At 45.2% G+C, this 24,932-nt stretch overlaps 2 protein-coding genes across 4 annotated transcripts in view; both read left to right on the top strand.

Annotated features, from left to right (window-relative positions):
* The window catches only part of Hus1 (HUS1 checkpoint clamp component), a 15,099-nt gene extending 10,115 nt beyond the window's left edge, over positions 1-4,984 (top strand). For 2 of the 3 annotated variants that reach the window (XM_021210960.2, XM_021210961.2), the window contains exons 6-8: positions 672-771; positions 2,089-2,208; positions 3,714-4,984. In XM_021210960.2, coding sequence (XP_021066619.1) covers positions 672-771; positions 2,089-2,208; positions 3,714-3,796 — 303 coding nt within the window. In that variant the 3' untranslated portion in view covers positions 3,797-4,984. The remainder of the gene's footprint in view (positions 1-671; positions 772-2,088; positions 2,209-3,713) is intronic. The other variant, XR_003845014.1, reaches the window with a different exon arrangement.
* An 8,630-nt stretch (positions 4,985-13,614) lies between these two features.
* Positions 13,615-24,932, top strand: part of Pkd1l1 (polycystin 1 like 1, transient receptor potential channel interacting) — a 131,776-nt gene continuing 120,458 nt past the window's right edge. Inside the window, exons 1-2 of the mRNA XM_021211181.1 lie at positions 13,615-13,618; positions 14,042-14,181. Coding sequence (XP_021066840.1) covers positions 13,615-13,618; positions 14,042-14,181 — 144 coding nt within the window. The remainder of the gene's footprint in view (positions 13,619-14,041; positions 14,182-24,932) is intronic.

A 24,932-nucleotide genomic window follows, 5' to 3' on the forward strand; every position in this document is an offset into this window, starting at 1 on the left:
GTGAGGTGGAATCTCAGGGTTGTTTTGATTTGCATTTCCACGATGACTAAGGATGTTAAACATTTTTTTTTTTTAGGTGCTTCTCAGATATTTGGTATTCCTCAGTTGAGAATTCTTTTTTTAGCTCTGTACCCCATTTTTTAATAGGGTTATTTGGTTCTCTGGAGTCTAACTTCTTGAGTTCTTTGTATATAATGGACATTAGCCCTTTATCTGATTTAGGATTGGTAAAGACCTTTTCCCAATCTGTTGGTGGCCTTTTTGTCTTATTGACAGTGTCCTTTGCCATACAGAAGCTTTGCAATTTTATGAGATCCCATTTGTCCATTTTTGATCTTACAGCACAAACCATTTTAGGTTTAGGCTGAAAGTCAATTTTTATTCAGTATTAGAATGGCTATTCCTGCTTGCTTTTTGGGACCATTTACTTGGGAAATTGTTTTACAGCTTTTTACTCTGAGGTAGTGTGTCTGTCTTTGTTGCTGAGCTGAGTTTCCTGTATGCAGCAAAATGTTGTGTTCTGTTTATGTAACCAGTCTGTTAATCTATGTCTTTTTATTGGGGAATGGAGTCCATTGATATTAAGAGGTATTAAGGAAAAGTCATTGTTGCTTCCTGTTATTTTTGCTGTTTTTCCCCCTTTTTAAAATTGACTTTTATTCAATTTGCAGGTGATTGAAGCAAATCTAAAGGGAGAATTAAACCTAAAGATAGAAACTGAGCTAGTGTGTGTGACTACTCATTTTAAGGATCTTGAAAACCCTCTATTACGTGAGTTTTCTTATGAGTTATGTTTTGCTTCTAACAAAATTGTTTCAATATATATTGAGTTCTCAATGAACACATTGAAGTTTGATTTTCTTTGTTTCCCATTTAAGAAGGGGCTAAGATTAGACTCCCTGTCCCTATGACATAGTGGTGCAGTTAGCACTAGGCAAGGTGCCAGTTTGCCAGACAGAAGGTGCAGAAGGGTGCTTCCCTCCTCTGGGATTCTGGTCACAACAGTGACTTTCAAGAACTTAATAGCCCTTCATCTGTCACTCTGCTGTGAGAAGTTGAGATTCTCATCAGGGCTGGAGTCACAAGTTGTGTCTTTTTTTCCTCTAGTCAGTCCAAGCAATTCCTTCAAGTTTAGGTTGGCAGATACAAAATATGGTACAGAAATACTTGGTGACACTTTTCATCACATAAAGGGCCAGAAAGGAATGTGCAGTCAGTTCAGTAAGCCTTGAAGGGAGGGGTGATTGTATAGATTAGTGAGCAGTGAGCTCAATGTAGAATCCTGTCCTTAAGGAGAGAAGTAGCCAGAGAATGAGAAGGAAAGCGTCTGGAATAATGGGAGCCGTTTTCTGATATACATATGTCCTGATAAGATGACTCCATGACCTTTAGGATGATTAGTTATTCCAGGTTTGCTTCCACATAAGCAGAAATACTACTATTAACCCTACAAGAAACCTTTGCTTTGTAGTGAGGGGCACATTGCTACATAGCATGAAGCTTCTGAGAAAAGGATGTGAATGAACTTGGTTTTCTTGGTGCTGTGTGTGTTTGTTCATAATACATTCTAAGTCTGTGGCCTCAGCATGCTAGGGAAGTGATCACCCACTGAGCTACCTCCCCATCCCTGACATGAATTATTTTGATGTCAAATTACAGTATTTTAACTAGTTCAAATGTCTGCTGAAGAGGTTTGCCTTATCGGGCATCACTTGGAGGGGAGCCCCTTGGTCCTATGGAGGCTCAGTGACCCAGGGTATGGGAATGCTAGGGTGCTGAGGCAGGAGTGGGTGGGTTGGTGGGGGAGCAACCTCATGGAGGCAGGAGGACGGGGGGGGGTTGGGGGGAGGGATGGGGGATTGTGGAGGGGAAAGTGGGATGGAGGATAACATTTGAAATGTAAATAAATAAAATAACCAATAAAAAAAAAAATGTCTGCTGAATGAGTAACATTCACAAGTTGCAGTCTACCTGGCTGCTAGAAAGAACTGTAGGGTCTGTCAGTTAGTAAGTAAGTAAGCACACTGCACATTTCTGAGTTCCTTGTTATGGGAATGTTGGACTTAACAACAATTCATGTCATTGCAGCCTCTGACAGTGTCTCTCAAAACCGACACCCAGAAGACATGGCCAAGGTGCACATTGACATAAAGAAACTCCTCCAGTTTCTTGCTGGACAGCAAGTGACTCCCACCAAGGCAGTGTGCAGTGAGTTTGCTTCTCCATTATTCACCTCCTGTGTGATATGCGTACAGTCCTACATATGCAAGTATGCCCAGTTCTGGGAACTCGAGTACCCTGCCTGAGACAGTCAGGCTTGAAAGTTCCCTTGAGCCAGAGGTACCTAGAGATGCTGAGGAAGAGTGATGCTGAACAGTGCAGAACCAGAAAGCCAGTAGCCATGCTAACCTGGCAATGGGCTGCAGCCTGCTGCTGTCAACATGGGCTCTGCCTGTAGTACTGTCAACAGGGCAGACGATCTCCCAGCAGCTGAGTCTATCAGGTTTTACATAATCAGAGTCCTGTATACACTTTTGCTTAGATCTGAGTCTCAGCTGAAGCTCGTACCTTTCATTGCCCATCTGCACTCACATACTGATGTCTCCGCCTCAGTTGTTGGTTATTCATTGTGGTCTGGCTCTGACTCTGAGGTTACACACTGCTCTGCTCCTCCCCACCTGCTCACCCCACTGAGCTAGGCAGCTCCTCTAGAGCTTCTCGAAGCTCTGTGTCTCCTTGGTTTTGTGTTTGTTTTTGTTGTTTTAAAGAAAGGCACAGCAAATGGCCTGAATGTGACATCCTTCCCTTTATGGAAAGCACCCAGGCTGACCTCTCATCCATTAGTCGACAAGGCTGAAGATGACCTGAGACTAGACCATGTAATAATAAGACAGAAAGTTCTGAGTAGCTCTGTCAAGGGCCAGCCTTCCTAAATGACAAAAAGAAAGGATGTGTCCCAGTTAGGGTTACCATTGTTGTCACTGAAACACCATGACCAAACGCAGCTTAGAGAGGAAAGGGTTTATTTGGCTTACACTTGCACAGCACTATTCATCATCGCAGAAAGCCAGGGCAGGAACTCAAACAGGGCAAGAACCTGAAAGCAAGAGCTGATGCAGAGGCCACAGAGGAGTGGCTTGCTCCTTACAGCTTGCTTGGCCTGCTTTCCTATGGATCCCAGGACCAGGAGCCCAGTGGTGGCAATGCCCACAATGGTCTAGGTGCTCACCCATCAATTACTAATTAATTGCCTACAGCTCCATCTTATGGAGGCATTTTCTCAACTGAGGCTCCCTCCTCTCTGATGTCTAGCCTGTATCAAATTTACATAAAGCTAGCCAACACAAAATGAGAAAGCACAGAAGAGACTGTATGAGAGGCTATGGAATCAGAACACAGGGAAAAGTTTCATGATTTGTAGTATAGCTATCACCGTGTGCACAGGGGCACAAACATTCAGACCTTGCCCATATACTTTGGTCACCTCACTGTGAATACATGCTTTTACCAGAAAGGCTAAATTGGTTAAGTCGACCTGATTTTTCCCCTAGAGCCTGGGCAGTTTCATTCTGCACCTCTCAACTCTGTTCCCGGTGTGTGGCAGTGGCATGTGCTGTAACCCTCAGGAGCCCTCAGAGGTCTCATGGCAGATAAGCCTTTGGGATAGGTGGGGATGAGCATCTGTCTTTAACATCTGGTTCTTTTCCTCCTAGATATCGTTAATAACAGAACTGTTCATTTTGATTTGCTCCTGGAAGACGTCTCCCTTCAGTATTTCATCCCAGCCTTGTACTAGCACCGTCTCAGCAGACTTGGGAGCACAGAAACTTTTGTCACTATGAGAGAAGCACTGGACGATATGGTCAGTCAGCTGCCTGTCCACACAGTACCACACATCTGTACTTGGCTTATTTCTCTCCCTATGCTGCTTTAAGCACAACTGTGCTTAATGAAGCACAGTTGGATAGTCACTCCTTCAAATTACTCAATACCAATCCTCTTATCTCTAAGACATTAAGAAGAAAATAATTTATTTTTTTTATAGAGTTTTTGTTGTTTTGTTTTCTTCTGGTGCGGAGATGAGACCAGGGCCTCGTGCATACTGAGCATGTGCTCTGCCACTGAGCTGCCCCCCCCCCCCCGTCCCTGTCTAAAATTTGAGTAGTGGTTGGTTTGTCAATGAGGTTACAAAAATTATATGTGTAGAATTCATGTTGCAGTCAGTACAACCCAGGTAGTTTCCAGCTCATTCCCTGGTATAACACAGCTGTCTGTTTTCAGAGTTTAGCATGCTCATTTCTCCCATCCACACATCTGGGAGATCAGTGCGAAATGGACAGCCCCTCTGCCCCTGCAGCATGCCGGGTTTCTCACCACACCGTGAGTGTACAGCTACTGCATGTGGAACCTTGCAAGCTTACAGAAGATTCAAGTCCACTCACTTCCTTCTCGCTGTCTGCAGAGCCAGAGAGCCTGGGGAAGCTGCAGAGCTCCCAGCCTGGAGAAATTGGGTCCCTGAGAGCCTAAAGGCCCCAGAAACCTACCCAGCCCACATAGTTCCCATCTTGAACTTGTCCTTTTTGTATTTTCTGGTTTTAGGTTATAATTCCCTGTTTTGTAGCACTCAGGATCAAGCCCAGGACTGGGTACATGCTATGCAAGCACCGTGTGTCAAATTCTATCTCCAGTCCTTTATATCATAATTGTGTATAATGCTTCCACAGTGTCAGATCTACCCTTCTGTAAAGCACGTTGTTTTGTGTAAAGCAGTGGAAGCTCAGCTGTCTGTCATATCTGTGAAGTGATGAGGGTGTGTCCTGCTCCTGATTGGAGCTGGCTCACCCAAAACAGTGACTTCCCATTCTCCAAAAACACCATTACCAGGTTTTCAGTTTTAACTAGGTGTCATGAGATGGCATCATAAACAGAGTTTTCATGTCACAAAGTCAAGGCCTAAGTTGCCTAGGATAAGATTTTAAAAGAAGAAAATTAAACAAAAAGAACATTTCATTTTTGTCTTTTTCAAATTATTAAGGAAAAGTAGCATTTCTCAATGGCTGTTAGGATTATTCATTTCCATTTTTACTAGAAAGGTTCTTGTGTAAGTCAAGCTGGACTCAGATGAGCTGTACATAGATTGGCCTGGAACGCCTAAGCTCCTATCCTGCTCCTAAGTGTTGTGACAGATAGGAGCCATCACACCACTGGCTCTGCTGCTATTTAATAAGATGTGTTTAATTAAACTAATATTTTAAAATTAGGGATTCTTTAATTGTTAACACTTGTAACAAAAATCAGTCAAAATCACAATGCAGATGGAATTTCGGGAGACTCCCTACACCTTGTTCCTTAGGCCTGTCTTTCTGCTGGAAGTACCAGAACCTCACTAGTCACCAGTTTCACCACTGCTGCATACCTGATGCCAGTAACATTACAGCGACCTAACGTTGGGGGAGAACAAGCTTCCATTGGCAGTCAAGGGATGTGGTCTTTCTGGTTCTTGATGACATTCTTGGTAAACGTGACCCAATTAGTGGAGTACCCTTTGTTCGTTTTTTTTTTTGCTTGTTTGTTTGTTTTTTTTTTGTTTTGTTTTGTTTGTTTTTTGAGACAGGGTTTCTCTGTATAGCTCTGGCTGTCCTGGAACTCACTTTGTAGACCAGGCTGGCCTCGAACTCAGAAATCCACCTGCCTCTGCCTCCCGAGTGCTGGGATTAAAGGCGTGCGCCACCACGCCTGGCTCCCCTTTGTTTTTAAGAGATGTAATTCTGTACTTTTTAATTTTAAAGATTTTACTGTGATATCAGTGTACAAGCTGGAGGATTGTTTGGGGTTCTATGGCTGTCATTCAGTCCACACAGTCATTCCTCACCTTTCACTCTGTGCCTTCCCTCCTGGGCACCTGGTTATCTCTCTCAGTTTCTATACTTGCCTGCTCTGCACAGCTTTTTAACCTCCTCCCAGGGGCCCAGGCCTCTGGAGCCACCATTCCTTACTACAGCTAGGAGGGCCTGGTGCTCTTGCCTCTGTGGTTATCAGAATCTGCATGTCGGATATCTACTGGTCCTCACCTTTGCACCTTAGTTTCTGCCCATGTCTGTCCTTGTATCGTAAATCTGTCTAGAAATGCTGTCTTCCTGCAGCTACTGCAAAGCTTGATGGCCTTGCCATTTCTACAAGGGTGCTTTCCCAGCATTCACACTTTGATTTCTGTGAGGCGCATCACGGATTGTATTTAAATGGCCCTGGGTAGGCTAGCGCTGCTCTGCTCACACTGTCTCATGTGAACAGAACAGAACAGAACAGACTCCTACAAAGTCTCAGAATGTGGGGAAGCCAAATGCCAGCTCCTGTCTAATTTTTCCACGGTGGAGTCAAATACAGGGAATTTCTCGGTGTGTGGTTCTATGAGCTGCATAGAGCAGCTTTGTAATTACCCTGACTATCTGCTCATGGTTTTGCATTTCTCTGTGATCCAATGGCACAGCTTCACTCCAAAGTTTGGAGAATTCAGGGTAGTCGTCTTGCTGCTGGAAAGTTAGTAGTTGGATTATGTGGTGACATGGAGAAATCACAGTCTCTGCTCCGCCATTTTGCTAATGCCACACTCCAGTTCTGTGCTTTTGTGTGGATTCTGATGGAGAGTCTAAAGGGAGCATGGGTTTGTCAGTTTTTTCTAAAAACAGTGTTAAACTAAGAGATGATAAATTAGAATCACTTGGACATTGATGGTAGGAGGGGTGTTAGTACCACTGTCCTGAAGGTCACTTTGCTATTTACTATCCGTGGGAAAGCTCGAAACTGCTTCCTTTGATTAAATACTTACGCATGTAAAAGTCATTTACCCAGGTTATAATCAAAGTTTAGTACTGTTATAAATAAGAAATTTCTTAATGTGAATGAACAGGGAATTGATAGATAATCTGTGCTGTGATATAATATCATACTACGATAAAGTGCTGCTAATATGGTAACAAAACCAGTGGGATGTTGGTGTCCATGGTGTGACATTAAAGACCAGGAAGCCTGGGTGTATTTTACTTCATTGTTTTTATATTTGTGTATTTTTCTAACAATTTCACAACCAACATTGTAATGATGATATTTTTATAGAATGAAATAAATATTTATAATTTAACTATTACTTGGATTTATTTATTAATGCACATATTTATCTGGCAACTCTTAATTTCCTGAACATTATACACTAGGCTTAATTTTCATAACACATCCTTATTTACCAGAGTGGGAAGTTAGACTTTTTGTGGTGTTAAATTTGTACTGGGTTCATAGTACTGAACCCTGGATTAATAAGGCCCTCTTACCTGGATGAATTTATTCTTATCATGGGCCCAACATGAACAAATTAGCTAGCTGTCCTTCATTGTGACAAAGTATGAGAAGAAAGGTTGAGGCTGATAAGATGGCTCAGTGAGTAAGAGTACTTGCTACCAAACCTAATTACCTGAGTTTGAACTTGAGACACACTGTGTGGAAGGGGAGAACAACAGAAATTATCCTCTGATCTACACATATATGTAAACAGTGACATACATGCATGTGCGCACAGACACACATAAACAAGTGAATGTAATTTACCTCCTGTGAGGCAAAAAGCAGAGAGGGAAGGCAGAGACATTGATGTCCTTTCAAGTGCACACTCCCAGTAGCGAACCTTCTTTCACCAGTCTCCTCATCCTACAGGCCTCTTCACATCCAGACACTCCATGTGGACTTCTGGAGGACATCCAAGGTCTAACCCATATAATAACTGAAACCTGGCATCTAACATAGTCTGTAGAAGAGACTGAGTTCCTCCCTAAGGATGTAGTTTAAGCATTCTTGTGGAGAACAGCTAACACAGTATAAATGTAAATTTCACTTTTCTTTTCTCAGATGAAGTGATGAGTTAAGAGATGTACCCAAGCTTTACCAATACATGACTTGGGCTGAGCCCAGAGGGTTTCTATCTGACTATCCCTAGGCCTAGGCATGGAAGCTTCTAACCTCTGTACAATCTAATCTTTTACAAGCTCGGATATTGAAGGCTTCAGCTTCCGGCCTCCATCTGCTAACCTAGGCCTAGAATGTTTCAGCTTCCAAGACTTACTGCTGAATAAGCTCACTGTTTCTAGCGCTTTCTGCGTTCTGGCTGGCTAGTTCAACTCAGCTGTTCTGACTAAAACTCTCCAACCTGACTGATTCATATTGGCTTCTCTTGGCTTCTGACTGAATTGTTCTGCTTGGAAAGAGTGTCTTTGAACTCCACAAACTGAACTGAACTGCTCCATTTTGAACTGAACTCTTCTAAACTAAACTTCACTGTCTCCCTCACTGCTCTTTAAGTGACCTCTTTCCTGTCTCTTCTTGTGAGAATTGAGTGTATTCTATGTCTGATTCATTCTGTCAAATCTTTCTCTGATTTGTCACTTCATCTGCCCCTCAATTTCAAACATGGCTGCCTCCTTCTATAAACTTTACTTTGTTTGGGATTAAAGGTGTATACGAAGGACATGTGTGGATTTCAGCCAACATGATTAAAGGTATTGACATGTCTGCATTCCAGCCAGATCACACAGACCTACAATATCTTTGGATGTGATCCCTTGCCAGAGCAACCATGTTGCTGGATTAAAATTCCTCTACAAACCAGTTCTTCACAATTACTAGGTGATCAATGAGACAAATCCAGGAACAGTGGAAAAAGAGAAGCCACCTGTCTGGAGTCCAGGTCCCTGTTGGCAGCAGCACTCTCTGCACAATGCTGGATTCAACAATCTAAGGCTAAGATGTGATTCTTCTCAGCATTCAATCCTTCATAATCAATAGGACCCTTAGGGGACCACCAGTAAGTGATTGGAGTTAAAGAAAATGCAGCACTTAGGCCCATTTCCAAATTAGGAGGCATGAGTCAACACCTGTAGCCTTACAAACAAACAAAACCTAGAAAGTGACCTTGTTTTCAGAGGTCTGGTGGCCACGAGCTCCCAATAGCACAAGGCGCATAGTTGCTTTGCCAATGAGTATAGGAAAATGATTCAGCGACATCATCTACTGGCTTGCAGCTCACTGGTTTAGTCAGTGTGTCCAGTACACCATGACACCACTCTGTGACCATAAGTCACTCTACCCAGACAGCCTTCTATGCCTAAGCCAGGTTTGTGAGCTTAAGCTTTCAGAGATTCCGTGTGTAAACATCCTAAGCACTACTACCATGTACATGTTCACGTAGCTGTTTGTCATTATCTTGCTTAAGACAACATCCTATATAGCTCATCCTATGAGGTACCTTGCCCGAGAGGGGGAAAATGCAGGTGCCTAGACAGAAGCAAGAACAAGAATGAGTTGAATTTCTGTACTTTAATGTGGACATTTCTTAGATGGTTTGCAAAGGACTCTGCCAAAGACTGCGAAATATAAAGAGCCCTTACAGGTGGAAAGCACAGAGCCAGCGTCTCCTCAAGGTCCCACTTCATGCTGAGACTTCACCAGTTCCTAGAGCATGCTGTATTTCTTTTTTTCTTTTCTTTTCTTTCTTTCTTTCTTTCTTTCTTTCTTTCTTTCTTTCTTTCTTTCTTTTTTTTTTTTTTAACAAGGCAAGATGCTATTCTCACTATAGTTTGGTTTTTGGGGGTTTTTTTTTTAAGAGCTAACAGAGGGAACTTCTATTCAAGACAAGTAAGTTTTCAGATAATTTTGCACTGTATAAGAAGAAAAAGGCAAATTAATGGTAATGGATATCTTCCTATGCTTTTCTAGTTGTAATAAAAGCACTAGACATTTCTTAAATGTTTAGTGCATTCCAAGCCCTTCCCTAGTGCTGGGAATACAGAAAGTGACAAAGGCACACACCAGATCATTGGTAAGAAACGATGAGGCCTAAGACCAACATATTCTTCTGACAATACAAATGAGCTTTTAAACTGGAGCATGCTGTATTTCAAATCAGGAATGTGATGCTCACTGTGACTTCAGTGTTTATTCCTCCTATGTACCTAGTGGACCTCCTTGCTGACTGAGCAAACTGTAAGTACCCAGGAGAAAGAAGAGCAGCTTTACCCCAGATCCTGGGAGGAGAGAAAGGCCATGCACTGGACACCAACTCTTGACCCTAGTCTGCCTTTGCACTCTGGATCCTTAATGTCTGTATATGATCTGGATTTTAAAACGAATCATAGGTGTTTGAAATGATTCAGTTCATGATACATACATATGTGTCCAGTGTCAGTATAATAGCATTTACCTGGCAAAGCACTCCAGGTAAAAGAACAGGAGTGGAGGCAAGGTTGGGGGTAGGCACAGGAAGCCAATACAGGTAACTATTGTAATCAGTTAAAATATTTGTTGTACTATAACCCTAAGGGTGCAGTAGTGGCACACATAGCTATTTGGTAGTCAACAGATCTCTAATTTCACTTAAGACCACTCTACAAGAGAGAGATCACTCCTGGTTCTGGAAATCCAGCCCCTACCCAGAGATGGTGAAGATATGGATCTCGGAGGAAGACTTAGAACTGCCACTTCAGTAAACCAGCATAATTCCTAACTACGTTCTAAATATGTGTTCCTGTACCACAGGTAAGTATAGTCCTTACCCCTCATCAAAGAAACTTCGTCTTGCAATAGACAGTACAAGTTATTAAAACGTAGAGTTCTAGAGCCCAGTCCACATAAAAAATGTACTTAAGGAAGATTGCAGAAAAAGGGACAGGAAGATCGTAAGAGCCAGAGGAGTAGGAAGTTTATTGTGAGGTTGTATCTCCTAGAAATGTCAGAAGCTATGCATGACGTGAACAAGTACAAAACCAATGGACATGCTAACATGGATAGAAGAGAACTCGAGAGGCCTCAAACCTAGACAAAGAACTACCGGCAACCAAAGCTCAAGTCTTAGAGTGGGAGATAGTCTTCTCCAGGGAAGAGCACACCAATGTGTTATCTAACACCAAATGATCAGTCCTGAATATATATCTATAATATTCTATAAATATCATTATAATATATAAGATTGTATAAAGCGAGGAGGTTATATTTATATATTTAGAAGTGTGTGTGTGTGTGTGTGTGTGTGTGTGTGTGTGTGTGTGTGTTGGGGCAGGGGGTGTGAAGTAGTAAAGAAAAAGAGGTAGCCCAGCGGTGGTAGTCCTTCCTTTTAAAAAATCCAGCACTCAAGAGGCAGAGGCAGGCAGATTTCTGTGAGTAGGAGGCCAGCCTGGTCTACAGAGGGAGTTTCAGGATAGCCAGGGCTACATAGAGAAACTGTCTCTAAAACAAAAACAAAAAACATGAATTTGAATGAGACCAAGGTGGGATGGTTTGGAGAAAGGAAGGGAAAGGGGAGAAATGTACCTTATAGTATTACATTATAAGCTGAAAACAAGTTTATATTATAAAAAAATATGTACTAATAACCCCCCCCCCCAAATGAATGTGTGCTGTGCTTTTCTTAAGAAAACAATTTAGACACGGAGGTGGCCATGCTCATTCCCTGTGCTCACAGCAGCGGTTAGAAGAGAAATCACAGTGGCCACCAAACCCTACAACATTGCCTTCATCTCTGCAGTGGTGACTGATGCTGCCGAGACAGAGAACAGCTAAGGAAAGGTGTCTGCCCATTTGGGGGCAGCAGATTGAGACATCTGACGATTGTACAGCTTTTGATTTTGAAGAACCATGGAAGCTTATAGACGAGATAGACGTCCTTTGTAATTCAATTATGTGGGGCAAACTACCTCATCTCTCGCCCTCCTCCTCCTCCTCCTTCTCCTCCTCCTCCTCCTCTCGTCTTCTTCTCCCCCTTCCCCACATCCTTCTTTCTCTAGTGGGGAACTGAGCCCAGGACCTAGAAACACTAAATATACCTCCGTCCCTAAAGGTTCCACTGTTGGTACTAGATATAGTAAACTGTTATTGTTGCTGCATTGTTTTGTATTTTCCCTTAAAGATGACCTTAAAAGTGTGTCCTGACCTGGCAGGCCACCCTGCTATTCTTCACAGAGCCACAGTACTTTAATACTCTGTTTCCTTTAGCCACTGTTAATCTCTGTCCTTTTAGGGAACACCTTTGAGGAAACAGCTTTCTAGCTGCCCAGTGCACCTCTGTGCAGGATGTTTGGGGTAGGGGTGAGGGGACTTGCCATTGGCTCATTGCCTGTAGTATGCTAATGAAGAGCAGGGAAAGTTCACTGCTCTGGCTCCTAAGCACTGAGAGCCTGCCCTGCCTCTTTCAGGACCCTTCCGTGGCCGCTCCCCCACCAGCACTCACTCAGCAGAGCCAGTTGAGATCTTTATGCTGAGTGCAAATCACCAACAGGATGCGGACCAACACCCTGGGAGCAGGTTGCCTGAGAATGGGCTGGAGAGTACTCATCACAACCTGGGCCCTGTTCTTAGAGCACTCCACTCCAGGAATCAGCTCAAGCCACTGTGAGTTTCAGTTCTGTCACAGTCTTAGCAATCTAACCCCAACCCCGTGCTGCACCACCTCGATGATTTACTATAATCTGCCCAGGTGCTGTGCTTGAGGCTCTCTATGCATGTTGGGATCCTGAGGGTGGCTGGCGCTGGGGAATGGTACTGTAGACGATGCAGAGTGTCCAAAGATAGGCAATGGGAGACATCTACAGGCTATCTCTAGGAGCAAAAATCAGTGCTGGCAATTTTGCTCCCTACAAAAGGACACAGCAGCCTATGCACTGCTTATGAGTAAGAAGTGGGGTGATGCTGGGCCACTCTTTGGTACCTTCACAGCAAGCTTGGGTTGAAAGCAAATGTTAGCCAAGGGACACTACTAGTCAGAATGTGATCTTGAGCCCCGGGATGCAAAGCTGACTGCTCCTACAATCATCTTTCTGGAGTTATCTTCCCCGTATTTTTTGTTGGGCACTTACAGCTGCGAATGTGGTATTGCCCGGGTCTGAAGGGGGTGTTAAAAGCCATCCACAGCATCCTAACACAGAAGGACTGTGTCTCAGGAAATGCTTGTGCCTTTGAAACAGCAGGTGTTCTGCATTCTTTCTACTGTGGATTGTATAAATAAATGTTTGCCGTTTTGTTTAGACTATTGAATTCTTCAGGAGATGCCATTTGTACTTAAATATCCATCTATCCTTTGCATTGTATACAGTTCAAATACCTTAACCCTTTTGTGCAGTAAGAAGGACCCCTGAAGTTATCTAACTCCAAAGTAGTGTATTGAATCTGAGCACAGAATCTGTGGTTTCCAAGAATGCTTTCAAAAGACATGGCTCGTGATCCAAGCTTAGAAAAGACCAATGGGAATTTTCTAAGCTGTCTTCATTTTGTGTCTTCCAGAAGATTCCCTTGGGGCTCATTCCAGCAGGGTTTCTATTCTTACATACTAATTGCATGCAAAGAAATGAAGCCGTCCCTTCTTTTCCTCACTTCTTCCCCTAACAAGAGCATCTAGGATCCTGCCAGGCCTTTGCTGGCTCCTCAGTGAAGAGCTGAGGTATGGGCTTTTCAAGGGATTGTGTTTAGAAGCCACTGCGTTAATCACATCCAGAGTGTCTGTGCCTGTAGTGGTCTCTAGGGTGTCACCTCTAGGGTGTCACCTGGCCTTCTCCAGCTGGTTTGATTTCAAGGGCTCGCAACATGGGTGGGACATGCCTCTGGTCTGCACTATGGGTTTGTCTCTGTGCTCTGCTTCACATCACACTAGTGAAGTGCTCAGCAGGTCCCAGGCTGTGGGGAATCAGGCTGACAATGTGGGAAACCAGTAACCTCTAGCCGGATATGGGCAGTTTAAGAACACAGCACCTGCATGACTGTAAAGAGAGAGGGAGCAGCAGAAGAGGGGAGGGGGGGAGGGAGAGAGAGAGAGAGAGAGAGAGAGAGAGAGAGAGAGAGAGAGAGAGAGAGAAAGGACCAAGCACAGGCCGGCAGGTGGTTCTGTAGCAATGGCCATTTCCTGCTCACTGTAGTTAAGTTACAGTATCATTGTCTAATGATGGGGCAGCTAATTCTTCATTTTACCTCAAATCAGACTGACTGTGTCTTTCACATCCTTAACCCCTGTCAGTTCTGGAGCCTTTGGTTAGCAGTGAGGATGCCACAATCTTCGAATTTGTCATCTTCGTACATCTAGTCCTCCAAAAGGGCAAAGATGGCCAGCAGTTCCTGATGTTGGATGTGGCTGTCTGCCAGCAGGCCAAGTGGCAGGTGTCTTTACCCTGGGACTCTTGAGGTGTTAGATCTTGTACAAAGCATTTTCCTTCAGCAGTGGGGTGTTGGAGAGAGAAAACTGTTTGATTACAAACACGTTGCAAATTGAATCCTACTGGTTCCTTGGAAACAAATCCACTTTGAGTTTACTAGTAAAGCTGCAAAGTACACAACAAACACAGAAGGGAGAAAATAAAAGGGATTAACAGGAGAGAGAGATGGGGGAGAGAGAGAGAGAGAGAGAGAGAGAGAGAGAGAGAGAGAGAGAGAGAGAGAGAGAGAAGCTTAAAGACCACCACCAGCTCTTCTTGGAAAGATAAGGCACCAGTGTCAACAGAGGGCCCTTTAGTCTCCAAAGGGGCCTAGAAGCTCTGCTTATTCAGCCTGCAGAGTTGAAACAGCTCCCAGCAAACACAGGACACAGGTAGATTAGCCAACCCAGCAGGCTCTTCTCCCTTCCCCCAGGGCTCCTCCCCTTTCCCATCTGAAAAGGAGCTTTGTACAGGAAAAACATCCCCACCCTGATGATTAATACTTTCCTTTTGTGGTCACTACAAGCTCACCGACAGTTCTAGAAAGGAAAGACTTCCTAATTTCCTGAGTCAGACAGAATAAGACTAAGGACTCTCTATGTAGACTCTCTTTGGAGGTTGGGACGTTTGTGTAAATTAGAATTAGGAGAATGGCCCAACACTTTCATAAACAATAAGAGGTTGCCTTATAATCACAGCGGATCTGGTCCCTGCTTCTGAATGGCAAAGTAGGAAACTAAATGAGAGCTATCCAGAACAATTGATCCTTCGGGTCCCCAAGAGAAAGGTACCATGAGAGAGAACACTGAGGGACCCAGGATGTTCTCCACTGAGTCTGCATAACAGAGATGCCACTGGATGGATACTGACCTCTGGGAGCCTGGGCTTATTGGCTGTGACGTTTTGCTACCAGATTCCCTCACTTCTTCTGCAGTAGCTTGAGAACAGTCCTGCATCTGTTCCATGCAGTCACACAAAGATCCCTACCTACATAAGCGTGTCTCCTAAGGAGAGAGTGGAGACCTAAAAGATTTCTGATTAGCGAAGTATTGCCGCAGTATATCTCTTTCTCTGTGTATGATGTGTACACCACGTGAGCTCTCCGTACAGAGATTAGCAGCCTCAAGTGCCTCTGTCACCCTGTCTTCCAGTGAATGTGGCAGGAGCCTGGTGTGCTGACTGTTGTAACCGGGACCAGCTAGCACAGCTGGACCAAGGACAAAGGACCAAGGACACTTCTGAGGACCAGAAAAGGTGAGCTGGCTTGGGTGGGGGTGATGAGCTGAACTGTAAACACTGCCTTCAGAAATGTTTCTTTCAAAAGAAATTGGGTTAGGTTTAGATTTACTCGTTTTATTTGTATGAATGTTTTCCCTGTATGTATATGTGTCAGCCTGGTGACTACAGAGGTCAGAAGAAGGCATTCCGGCCTCTGGAATTGGAGGTACAGATGAATCTGAGCCACCATGTGTGAGTGCTGGGAAGTGACTTCTGTCCTCAAGGGCAGCAAGTGTTCCTATCTCCTAAGTCATCTCTCCAGCCTCTCACAATGAATGGCTTGGATGTGAACTGCCCCAGCCAAAGTCTCAGCTGGTGGCATTATTTGGGGGAGCCTGTGGAAACTAGGAGATAGGACCTAGCTGGAATGAACAGGTTACTGGGAACACATTCTTGGGGGCACTGCATCTCATCTTTATAGTGTTTGCTTTTCAATTGTTTATGTTAGACATTCTCACAATGTCTAACATAAATCCTTACTATCCACTCTTAACAACCCTTAATATCCACTCTTACATCAATGGAAGAAAAGCAGGGCTGTTTTGAAGGAGTTGCCTGAATTAAATACCTTTCAATACCGGAACAATTTAAAACTGACTATTGTCTTTATAGTAGATAAAAGTATGCCTGTGATGTCCCAAAGATTAACCCAAAATAGCTGAATGCAAATTTGGAAAAGGTCGGAGTCTGTCTGCCTTTCCCAACACTCTGCTGCAGAAGGGTCTGAGCTCTCTTGTGGCATCCTGGCTGCTCATGTGCCAGGCCTTCTCTTTGTAGTGCCATGCCCTGGAGGAGGTTCTGAGCTTGCTAAGATAGAGAGGGAGAAAGACACCAACTACCCTTGCTTTCTCAACTGTAGCAGTAGATGCTGCTGAGAATGCACTTATCACTAAGGCATTTGAGAGGTCTCCAAGGACCACCTTCATCCCTGAGCAATGCCCATCACTCTTCCCACCAACCCAACACAGATGCCTGCTGTTGGCAGAGGACAGAGGCTGTCTGTCAGTTTCTCTTGAAAAACTCAACATAAGCAGCAAATCGAAGGGCACAGCATATCCTCTTATTTCCAATCATCCCTCTCCACTCACTTCTCGGGTAGCATACTAGTATTGTTTTGAGGAGCTGTGCTACTTAAACTCAGCCGTCAGCTGGCTGCTGGTGGCAAGATGTGGCACCAACATAGCTGGTGTATACTTTTCCCAAGGTCTGAACCAATCAATCCGGGCTGGCCTTAGGGCACCGCTGTCCACTGGCCTGGCATCATTGGTGCCTACAGTGTAGACTTTGCAGATGGCTGGGACTCTGTTGATGTTCCGAGTCAGACTGGACGTGCTCCAAATTCCCATGTGGGACCCCGGCAGGACACTTCTCATCTCCAGTGTTTTTATCCCTAAATCTGAGTACCCTTGCTGCCCTGTCTGTCTGCCCCATCAAGTCATTGCAGACAAGACCTAAAGGAGCACCCAGAAGAATGTTTGCCTGCCTGCCTTTTAGCTCACTGGCTGCTTCTGTGTCCTGGCCACGCTTTCACCAAGGACACCAAGAGGCAAGAGCAATGGGGCTATCCTTGTTGCTACTTGAAAATGCCTTTGTTTAACATCACTGCTGCCAAAGATCATTCAATTTGGCTGCATAGCTTTCCTGTGGCTCTTTAAAATCGCCTGCCCTTTTCTTCCAAAGCCTTCCTCCCACTGACTTGCTTGTAATCAGGAGCTCCAAGAAATTACTCCTTTGCTATGGGTCGCAGGTAGGCTGTCCCTCAGCATGGACTGTGGTGTCAGCACAATGAACAGAAGTTAGGAGCGGGTTTGCCCTCCAGCGTGCTGCAAGCAGACCTTTGAGTCTGCAGTGTGGTTTGCCGGTTCTTCTTGTTCATGCCTCCGTTTTTTGACCTTTGAAAGGTGAACATAGGTAGGGGTGGACATCGTTACCTTTGGAATTACTCAGTAGATTAACTGAGGCCATCCCAACCCCGCTGTCTTTCTTCATCTTCACCAGATAAGCTTGCCAACCTCTTCTGGGTTTTCCCCACCTCTCTTTACCTGCATAATGTTTTCGTCTGCCCCCTGGTGGTCGCTACTTGGTTATTGCTTCAAGAACCAAGCTTATGATAGAAAACCCAGGTGTTTTGTTTGTTTGTTTGTTTTCTTTGTCTTCATATAGAAATTAAATTACATGCGTTCTCTACATTCCATAGACACCCGATAAAGGTTTAAAAATACCCTACAGATTTAAATGGGTAAAACAAAAAAATCCTACAGAATTGAACACATTTTCACCCAAGTAGAATCTAGCACCAAAAATCATTCTAAAAGCCTACAGTGTAATGGAACAGCACGGCGGCTCTTTCTGGAATGGCAATCCCAGCACCAGTTTTGCAACACAGGCTCCTTTCTTCTTCATTGAATCATAGGAAGAATGGGAGGGGAAACAAAAAGGAAGGAAAATGAAGCTGGAAGGGGGAGTGAGAGGAGGAGGAGGAGGAGGAGGTAGAGGAGGAGGAGGGGAGGAGGGGAGGAGGGAGGGGAGGAGGAGACAGGGAGGAGGAAGGAGGCAGGCAAGAGGTGCTGTTGTTTAGGAAGAGGCAGCACATTTGCCAGGAGCTCAGAGATGGACAATGATTTCTAGTGCTCTATTGCAGCTCTGTTCTGTGGCTAGTAACCAGTGTAGCCCTAAAATCCAAACAACACCATCAACTGTCAGAGTCAAAACCAGAACCCACAGCCTAGTTCCACATCAATTCATCCACTGCTCTTAGATTGTTTTGGTCAGCCATAGTTAGGTCAGGTATCGGGGAGTCATGGTCTGAAGGGCAAGGTCCAAGGTCTCTGGAGAAGCTACTAGGGAGTATGCGGAGTGGTCTTTGAAGTGGAGCCAGGCAACTGCTTTTGGTACCTCCAGAACCAGTGTGAATGCTGGTTCAGTTCGAATGCAGGCTATTCCACTTGCCAGTGATGCCAGCATTTCCAAGTCAATGTATCTCCCTCCACTTCTAGGATCTTGCCTTACAAAGTAACTATACCCGACCCCTGTGTTCTCCTTTAGTTACTGTAACCAAAGACCTGAGACAATCATCCAACAGCAACCAAAGATGCATGTGGACTCACAGCTTGGGTCCATTCAGCCCATATGAGTTGACCTTGCTGATTTAGACCTGCAGAGAAGCAACACAGGAGGGCCACAAGGGTGTGACAGAGCAAAACCATCACTTGTGGCCTAGAAGTGGAGAAAGAGGTCCACGGGTCCCACAATCACACACCCCTTAAAAGCCCTTCCACCTCCCCATTACACCACTCTGGGGACCAAGCTCTTTACACACAGGCCTCTGGGGGAACCACAACACAATCTGAGTTTCTATGGAGATTAAACCGGAGGATAACAATAGTGTAAGGGTTACATTGGTGACGAAATTCCAGACTCGGGGACTGGAGAACAGCTAGAGAGGCAGGACACGAGATGCAGAGGAGGAGTCTCAAAGCCCAGGACTGAACTTGAGTGTCAGCTCCTTCTATCAGAGCAGGAAGCCAGACCCACACTTTGCCCAATGGAAGTTGAATTTAGTTAACTAGAAACAGCCTCCAAACTTGAAACCAAAATGCAAAAGCCACAGAAGTGTGTAACTCTTTGCCCGTGTGACAGTCACTTGCCTGATGAATCTGTGACAGGAATATGGATGTGGGTGAGGAACAGCACTAACTCCTGTATTTATTTCCATGCACAGGGGTTTCCAGCTGATTTGCTCTGTCTCCTCAAACGGCAAGACCCCAATGGGGGCCTGGGAGAAGGGGTGTCTTCTGTTTTGTAGCTGCAGCCTCACAGCCTTCTGCAGTGGAGTACTACCTGGTAAGGTGTAAAGAAAGGGCGAAGCCGCCACAGCCAAGCCACAGGCACCCATGTGTTGACAATGTTCTATTTCACAGACCGTCTGCCCAGCATCCTGTCAGGTGGGAGGCAGTCTTGTGGTTTGGAGCCAGTGTTGGATCCCAAATTCTGTGGTCAAATGCAGGTTGAAGGCAGAGAAACAGAGTTCATGTCTGTCCTCAAAGGACTCTTCTGGGTCTGCAGATAAGATGACATATGATAGATGAATAGAGAGGAAGCAAACAGATCCAATACAAGTTTTATGTAGCTCGGAAGCCCTCAGAGAAAAATGGGGAGAGAGAGAGAGAGAGAGAGAGAGAGAGAGAGAGAGAGAGAGAGATCCTGAGTTAGATGGATCATGGTAAACTGGGAGAGAATGTGATAGGCCACATGTGAATAGATAGGCCACATAGAGAATGTGATGGGCTCTAGCAGTTCATCAGGCAGAAGAGCAACTAAGAGGATGGGTGCTAGTTTTACAGTGACTTTCTCAGGCTTCAACTTCCAATTCTTGGTAAGAATGTCACATTGTTCTTAAAGACTATTCATGTGAGACTTCTATCCGAAACAGAGTTAAGTCACAGAGAGCTTGTCCTTGAAACAGTTCTGTGCCAGGATTATATACCTTTAACCCCTTCCCTGGGCCTCACTCCATAGTTCTGCCTCAGGAGAGGTGCAAGGACTGCACCTAGAGCGACCCCGCGTGTGCAGTGAAATCACTCGAGAGCAGTGCCTGGCTGGGTGCTGTGGGACCTGGGCTCGCTGGCCCCAGGTTTCCTTCACATGGAGAATTGTCCCATGGTTCCTATTGTTGGTTAGGTGCTTCAGATGGAGTCCAGAGTCTCACACATGCCAGGTGAGAACTGTGCCACCCACAACCGTCAGTATTATATCATATTTGTATTAATGTTGTTGTTGCTGTTGTTTTTAGTGGCAGGGTCTTGCCTCTTGCTGTGTAGCACAGATTGGTCTCAAATTTGTGATCTTCCTGTCACAGCCCCCTAAGTGCTAGGGTTTCAGGCATGTGCCACCACCCTAAATGTTTGTGTGTGTTGTTGCTGAAGAGTGAACCCAGGGTCTGTATATGCTGGACAAGCACTTTATCGCTGAGCTCCCTCGCAGCTGGGCTGCCCAAAACTTAATTACCTCCATCTATTAAGAAAAGGCATGAGCACCTAGGCCTTTACAACTAACTGATGAAGAACTGACTCGTCTCAGCATTTTCTCTAAAAATGTGAAAACCATTGCTTTTAAAGTTCTTCATGTCAGTAAGTGGTGTGACCCCGACTGAGAACAGGCCAGTCCTTTCTTGACCTGTTTGGGACACAGGAACTTGGTGACAGATCAGAGAAATAAGGCATTTTGCTATTCCTGTCCAGTTTTTGTAATGCATGAAGCTGTTTCATACCTAAGTGGTCCTCATGGTTGGTCGCTGAGGCTCACTCCACACATGCTGATGTCATGACCTCAAGCTATTTCCATTCAGAGTGTGTTAATACATCAGACTCTTGACTGTGAACAGAAGCATCAGTCAAGATGTTTAAATTAGATTTGACACTGCCCTAGAAAGTTGAAAACTTGGGGACACTGACTGCCTGTGTCCTTGCCCAGAGGTGCTATGATAACTACAGGGTTTGAAGCTGGGTTCCTGTCAAAATGGCCTCGTCCCCTTCTGAATTGGCTTTAAACCCTCAAGCCTCAGCCTCTGGCCTAGGAGACTAAGCTGGACCAAGTCAGAGCTGCAATAAAAGGCACTTACGCAGAGTTGTCATCCTCAGTCAGAACATTGCTAGGCTCCCATCCAGCATCATCCCCACCATCATCCCCACCATCATCCCCACCATCATCCCCACCAGTGTGGCTAGGTCTGTGCATTCCTTCCTTCACACACACACACACCCCAGTAGGTTCACACCCAAGTCCTCCCAGATCACAGGAACAAACACTCAACCCACAGGACACAACATCAGATTTAGCACATCCTGAGGACTGGGTTCTTCATAGGAGCCCCTTAAGGGGAATTAGACTCAGGCTTGTTGGTCTCTGCTCCCATCTTCTGGCAAATGGCCAATCTCAGAATGTATTTTTCTTCTCTCTAGAGATCCAGGCTAACCCAGAGCTCTGTGTGAGTGATGAACAGGACAGTGATGAACAGGACAGCTGTTTTGGAAAAGGGACAGCACAGGACCCAGAGTCACAGAAGCCATCTTCACCAGCTCCCTGGGATAAGGTGCACCTTACACTGGGCCATTTAGACCTTTCCTCCTAAGAACCCATGGGGGGCGGGGTTGCAGCTCCAAATGCCCCTGAATTGATTCTCAGGTGCCTGTCACAGCATGTGTGCTTGAGCAGAGGAAATCCAAAGTTTTAAGGCCTTCATTCTGTCCTGCGAAAGACAAGAAGGCAGGGGAGCCTACGCTGGGCCTCAGGCAAATGGTATGGGAGAGTTACTACCTCACACCTCGGGGGCAGAGTCCATCAGTCTGTCTTCCTCACTGCCCTCCCGAGGGAGCAGGACAGTGTGTGGCATGCAGGAATGGAGGCTGCTGCTCTTTAGTGAGGAATGCTCCCTTTCCCCAAGTCCTCTCACACTTTTACTTCTTTTTCCTTCTAGACTGTTCTGAACACAAGTAGTGAAGGAAGGCTAAGCTTTCTCAACGGAGAACCACAAGCTCCTCCAGATTGGGATGAAGGTACTAACAGGTAGGTCCCAGAAGCCCACACAGTCCAGCATTTCAGACTGGACACATGGCATGGGGATCATGAGGAATGTCTCAGATGCCAACATCAGGGTCAGGTCTGCCACCCCAAAGTAGATTTGAACCTCTCAGCACTGAAGGGAAAGAATATAATTTTCCTTAGACCACGTTGTATAGTGACTCCCTGAATATTGGGAATCCCAGAAGGTGGTGCCAGATAAGCATCCTCAGGTCACTACTGTGAACTCTAGTCATGAGCACACTATTGCCAGAACCACAGATGGACAGACACATTGCGCCTCCCCACAATACTAAAAATCCCTGCGTTATAATAAACCCATGAGCTAAGTTTGTTTTGTTGGCTCCATTCTGCTAAGTAGTCCCGATCTGCTTGAAAGCTGACTGAGGCAAACACAGGTTCTTTCACTCCAGGCTCAATAGCTAATACTTAACTCTCGTGTTTTGCACACTGCTCAGTAATTATATCTCTACACGTGTAGGTCATAGAATGGCTATAAAGGATTAAAGGCGTTGCAGTGGGGTTCACAGACTCCAGGGTGGCCGTCCTGGAGACAGGCAGAGAGCTGTTAGGGATGCAGAACCGCTGCAGGGGTCAGGTTGTGGTGTCAGGTGGAGAACCACTGGAGACACTGAGTCCTAGCACAGCTGCAGGGACGCAGGGCCGGGAGGCCTCAAGCTGAGTCCAGCTGCAGAGGCTCAGGACCACGGAAGCTATGGGCAAGGTGTGGAATGAGATCCAGAGAGATGGAAGCTTGCCTCAGCTGTGGTGGAGACCAAGATGAACTAAAGCCCCAAGGACAGCCAGGAGCTTTCTGCCTGCTGGTCCCTTGATGCTCACGGGGTATTCAGATAACAGATTACTACTAGCAGGGACGGTGTCCGCATTGCAATGTTAGGTTCCTCTTCCTGCTGGGGTCCAGGGAAGAATGTGGCAACCATGCTGAGTCTGGTGTGTTTTGTAAGTTCTAAGCTGGCTTGCTTGCTTCTTGTTTTTTGTTGTTGTTGTTGTTGTTGTTGTTCCTTCTTTCCTTTCTTTATCTTCTCATCATGTCTCCCTCTTTATATAAATTGTGCATATCTAACAGAGATCAATTCTTTATTGTTAGTAGTAGTATTGAGTGCATGTGCATATGCACGCATGCACACACACAGGTGATGTCTATATAAGTGTGGGAACTTGAAAGCCCTGGTGTAGGTGTGGAGATCAAGTGACAACTTTCAGAAGCAGGTTCTTTCCTTTCACTATGTTGATGCGGCTTCTCTCCGCTCCTCTGTGTCCAAGCTAGCAGGCCTGAGGGTTCCTTATGATTCTTCCATCTCTACCTCCCATCCTGCCCTAGATGCACTGACATTACAAATACAGGCCACAGTTTCTGGCTTTTCCTAGGTTCTAGGGTTTGAACTAAAATCATCTAGCTCCCATGGCCACTCAGCTATGCAGCTCCTGCTGAATAGCTTAGAGCAAGGCCCGGTGTGATTGACATGAGATTGATTGTGTCCTCGGTGGAGTATGGGAGTGCAGCTCCTGCAGTTGGAAACAAGACCATTAACGGAACCTTGAGGATGCGGTGCTTTGTGAAATGAGCCAGTTGAAAAGAGGCAAACGTGCTTGTGCTGTTCTGACTATCGAAGTCTCAGCCATGGATGCAAAAGTAGACGAGGCGTGGCCAAGGGGTGGGTGGCAGTGGGAGTTGTTTCAGGGCTTTTAGAGTTCCCTAGGAAATAAAAATCCTGAGTACTGGTAGCACAGCAGTGTGAGGATACGATTGTTTAACTCCTCATTAAACACATCAACACATACAGTTTATGGTTTTTGGCTTTCTTCCATCCTTTCTTCTTTTTTTCTTCCTTCTTTCCTTCCATCCCCCCTTCCTGTCTTCTTTCCTTCCTTTCTTTGTTTCTTTCTTCCTTTCTTTCTTTGTTTCTTTATTTCTTTTTCTTTCTTTTATTCTTGCCACAATCAAAAAAGGAAAACATTACACAACCAAAACTTTGAGGGTTTGGGGGAAGAAATACTGGGAGCCTTGGATACCCACCCCCATGCTGCAGGTTTGTGAACCAAGTCTCTGGAAAGGTGAGCCCAACGTTATGTCCTTTCTAGATTCCACTTTGCTAACCCGGGGTTCTTGTTTGGGAAGGAAGTTGTCTGTCTGTTCCTGGGAGTCTGACAGCTCAACACCTTTTAGTTGCTGTTGTCTCTGTTATATGTTTTATCATCTCAACATGAAATGCACTCTTGTGTTTTTTACTGGTGAGACTGGCACCCCACCCCACCCCAAGCCCATGCCAATAAACATGTTCTTTATGGCTTTGACAGAACAACCCTCTCCAGTGTGAGACTTGAGCACTGACGAATTTCACAGCTTATTTTAAATTATTTAGGATTTAGCAAAAATAAAACTGTTCAATTAAAAGGAAACATTCGCTGGAATTAGCACTCCCCACGCGTCACTGGGGAAGTGTCATTCTTTTCTCTACTATGTTTAGACACACAAGCAAAATGGGGCAGTCTCAGGCAGGAGCCCTGAGCTCTGTTTTCTCCTCCTGCCCCAGCACGCAGTCTGTCTGCTGCCCACAGTAGTGGCTGAGTGAGCAAGGCTCTGGAGACTGTGTTTGAGCGAAAGGGAAAGTCCATCTCTTCTAGAAAGGAGATCCTCTTCATGCTGTGTAGAGTGAGCTAGGACTTAGGAACTTATCCTAGCCCTGGATTTTTGTTTTCCAAAGCATCCCTATGTTAAGAGATGAAGTGCTATAAGAGGGTAGGGGGATGCAAATAGTCAGAACGGGACTCATTTTGAATATCGAGTAACTTAGGATGTCTTTGCCGAGGGCACTACTGCAGGAGAACATGCCATCA

This window comes from Mus pahari, chromosome 13 (genome assembly GCF_900095145.1).
Source record: "Mus pahari chromosome 13, PAHARI_EIJ_v1.1, whole genome shotgun sequence".
In the NCBI taxonomy this organism is placed as follows: Eukaryota; Metazoa; Chordata; class Mammalia; order Rodentia; family Muridae; genus Mus; species Mus pahari.